Source organism: Austrofundulus limnaeus, unplaced genomic scaffold (assembly GCF_001266775.1).
Source record: "Austrofundulus limnaeus strain Quisiro unplaced genomic scaffold, Austrofundulus_limnaeus-1.0 Scaffold18, whole genome shotgun sequence".
In the NCBI taxonomy this organism is placed as follows: Eukaryota; Metazoa; Chordata; class Actinopteri; order Cyprinodontiformes; family Rivulidae; genus Austrofundulus; species Austrofundulus limnaeus.
Window position 1 is genome coordinate 2783925 of NW_013952420.1, and position 2762 is coordinate 2786686.

The 2762-nt window shown below is 39.9% G+C and overlaps 1 protein-coding gene across 1 annotated transcript in view; it reads right to left on the bottom strand.

Annotated features, from left to right (window-relative positions):
• LOC106514242 (growth factor receptor-bound protein 10) overlaps positions 1-2762 on the bottom strand; it is a gene marked incomplete in the record, with an annotated part of 85345 nt that overhangs the window by 15042 nt on the left and 67541 nt on the right. Inside the window, 1 exon segment of the mRNA XM_014003403.1 lies at positions 1716-1872. Within this exon segment, the coding sequence (XP_013858857.1) occupies positions 1716-1872 (157 nt within the window).

Sequence of the window (2762 nt, forward strand, 5' to 3'; positions counted from 1 at the left end):
ATATTAAACTACATTAGTTGAGTGATCTGTATCTAGAAGTAAAATAATCTCTAATGTGTTAAAGAGCTTTTTAAACAGCTCTGGCTCTAAAACATTACACAAACTCTGACACAGAGATGTGAAAGCAGAGAAAGGTTGTTACGCCGCTCATCAAGTACATCGCATCTCTGGAGCCACAACCATCAATTATCACCCACTCAGCCCTCAGCTGCACCAACCTGTCCGAGCCCCTCGTCTAATTCCTTTTCTTTAAGTCCTCACATGATTCATCACGGTCCAGTTCTAATCATAGCTCGGTTGTTCTGATTTCTTATTTTATTTTTTTGGCATCATTAACATTTTTTTTTTTTCATTTTCTTCACCCGCTTCTCCTTGCAGTGTCGTGCGCAGCTGGTGCAAATCTCCAGCTGTTACTGTGTGAGCAGCCTGGTACACCCTGATCACGTCACAAGTCCATCACCGGGACACAAAACCATTTATGCTCTCACTCACACCTAGGGACAAATTTAGAGTTACAAATTAACTTAACACGCTTGTATTTAGTCTGTGGGAGGAAACCTGATTCCTCGTAGAAAACCCATGCATGCACAGGAAGAACATGTAAACTCAAAACCCCAGCCGAGATGCAAACCTGTAACCTTCTTGTTGTGAGGCGACAGTTATACCCACTGTTCTACCAAATGAAATAAAAATGCTGTTAGTCTGAAAATTAGCCAGTTTTAATGCAGCTGCTTCGAGCTGAAAATATAGGAAACAGTTGTTTTTCCTTTGGACTGCTCCTTTCTTCGGGGATTGCCACAATGAGCAAACTTTGCACAAAAAAAAAAACTGACAACTGTTTTGCTTTAGGTGCCCTTCCTGCCGCAACACAAACCGGAACCTGCAGTATCAGATAATATTGCGGCGCTGACCACCGAGATACCACAGCCCCCCACAATCACAAATGTATCTAAAAGGTCCTAAATGTCAGTTTCAGATGGTCAAACCCATTCCCTTTTTGTATTTTTATGTGACTGGCTCTGAGGGTAGTTTCTGCGGGTTCACCCAGAAAAACTAAAAACCTAGAAGCTGTGTAATCAAACCCTGGGAGCGGCACCTTCCACTCAAAGTAAATGCACCGTTTACGAAGGAAAGAAAAATAATTTTTAGGAAACATTTGAACTCAAACATGAAACGCTTTTTATTTTTCTTCCAAGCACGTTTGAACCTAAACCAAATGTGCAATGCATCCCAGCTCCATTAAACAGAAACCACATTTAAAATAATTTCCACACACTTGTACTCAGATCAGTTTTAATGATTTGCCAGTTTTAATTAAATTTCTAACCTTCGGCTCATCTATGCTTCATTCAGCCGCGGAGTAACAAAAAGCTCATTCAGCTCCTTTTCACTCAGTAGAAGAACTTTGCTCCCTTCGACAGCAGCCTTTCACAAAGTCAAAATGTTATTCTAATTAGTCCCCAGGATGTTGTGGCTCTGCGTGTGCGTTTTGCTATTAAATACAACCCTGCTTTAAAACATACCTGCGTGAGAACATGCCCCCGCACTGTCGACACGAGTACGCAGCAGCAAATCTATGCATACATTTGGTCCATTCATAGGAATGCACCTGTCAGTAATTACACCGTGTGTCCTGACCCACCCATCAGTGAGTGGACACGAGTGCGAGTGTGTGTGTTTTTGTGTGATTAAAGCTGTGTTGCTCTGCCTCTTACCTAGTCCTAAGAGCGGGTGGTGTTCAACAAGCACCCAACTGTTGTCATCCACACAATGGCTTTTATAAACCAGGAGCTGGCACAGGTCCCTGGCCGTCATGTCGGCCGGGATCTCCACGACTTTACCGGCACCGTCTTCACTGAAGATCTTTACAATCTGAAACAAGAACATAAATACATTGGTTAGAATAATCAGACATGAATTAAACATAATTTGATAAACTAGAAAAAAAAAAAAAAAAACAATCACGAGCTAAAAACAGTTTTTAACTTGGTTGAGATCAAGGTTAATTAAACCTAATAATTGGATAAAAAAACATATTTCAACACGTATGAAAATGTTCATTTTAGTTAAGCAATTGTTTTTATGTTTTGTTAAATAGAAATTAATACCCACCCCCCAAAAATTGTTTTTCTCTATATCGACCATCTCCTTCCATGATTTCTTAAGATCTGAATCTGAATGAAAACTCATATCGGTCCACCTCGACTTTTACCATCTGAGATGTCTGAAAACCAGCCTGAAGGTTGGGTGAAGCCAGTAATTTTCCCTAAACACTTGCAAAGTCTTTATCATATAGCACCCCCACCCCCACCCCCACCACCCCGAGAACTATAGCATAGCCAGGCTTGTCATTATGACACACAATAGAAAAGAACAGATGCTCAGGACTATGTAGTAATTGTGGCGTTAGAAATCACAGAGGAGCGTCTCTTAAGGCAACTTCTGGGTGTGATGGAGAAACAAATATACCATAGTGTATAACAAGCATCTGCTCCTGTAAACACAAAGGCTCAAACACTGGATATACCCACAATTCCAGCTTCTCAACAAAAGGCTGCTTCAAGTCACATTTTCAGCATGGTGTGCATTTTTAATGCACATATATAAGCTTGCTATTTTAAATTAGGCTGTTTAAAACATTTATAGTTTTTTTACCCGCAAAATTAAGAATTATCTCATTGCTAGAATTAAATGAAACACACAGTCGTATGTTCAATTATATTTTTAATGTGTGTGTGTGTATGTATTTATATATATATATA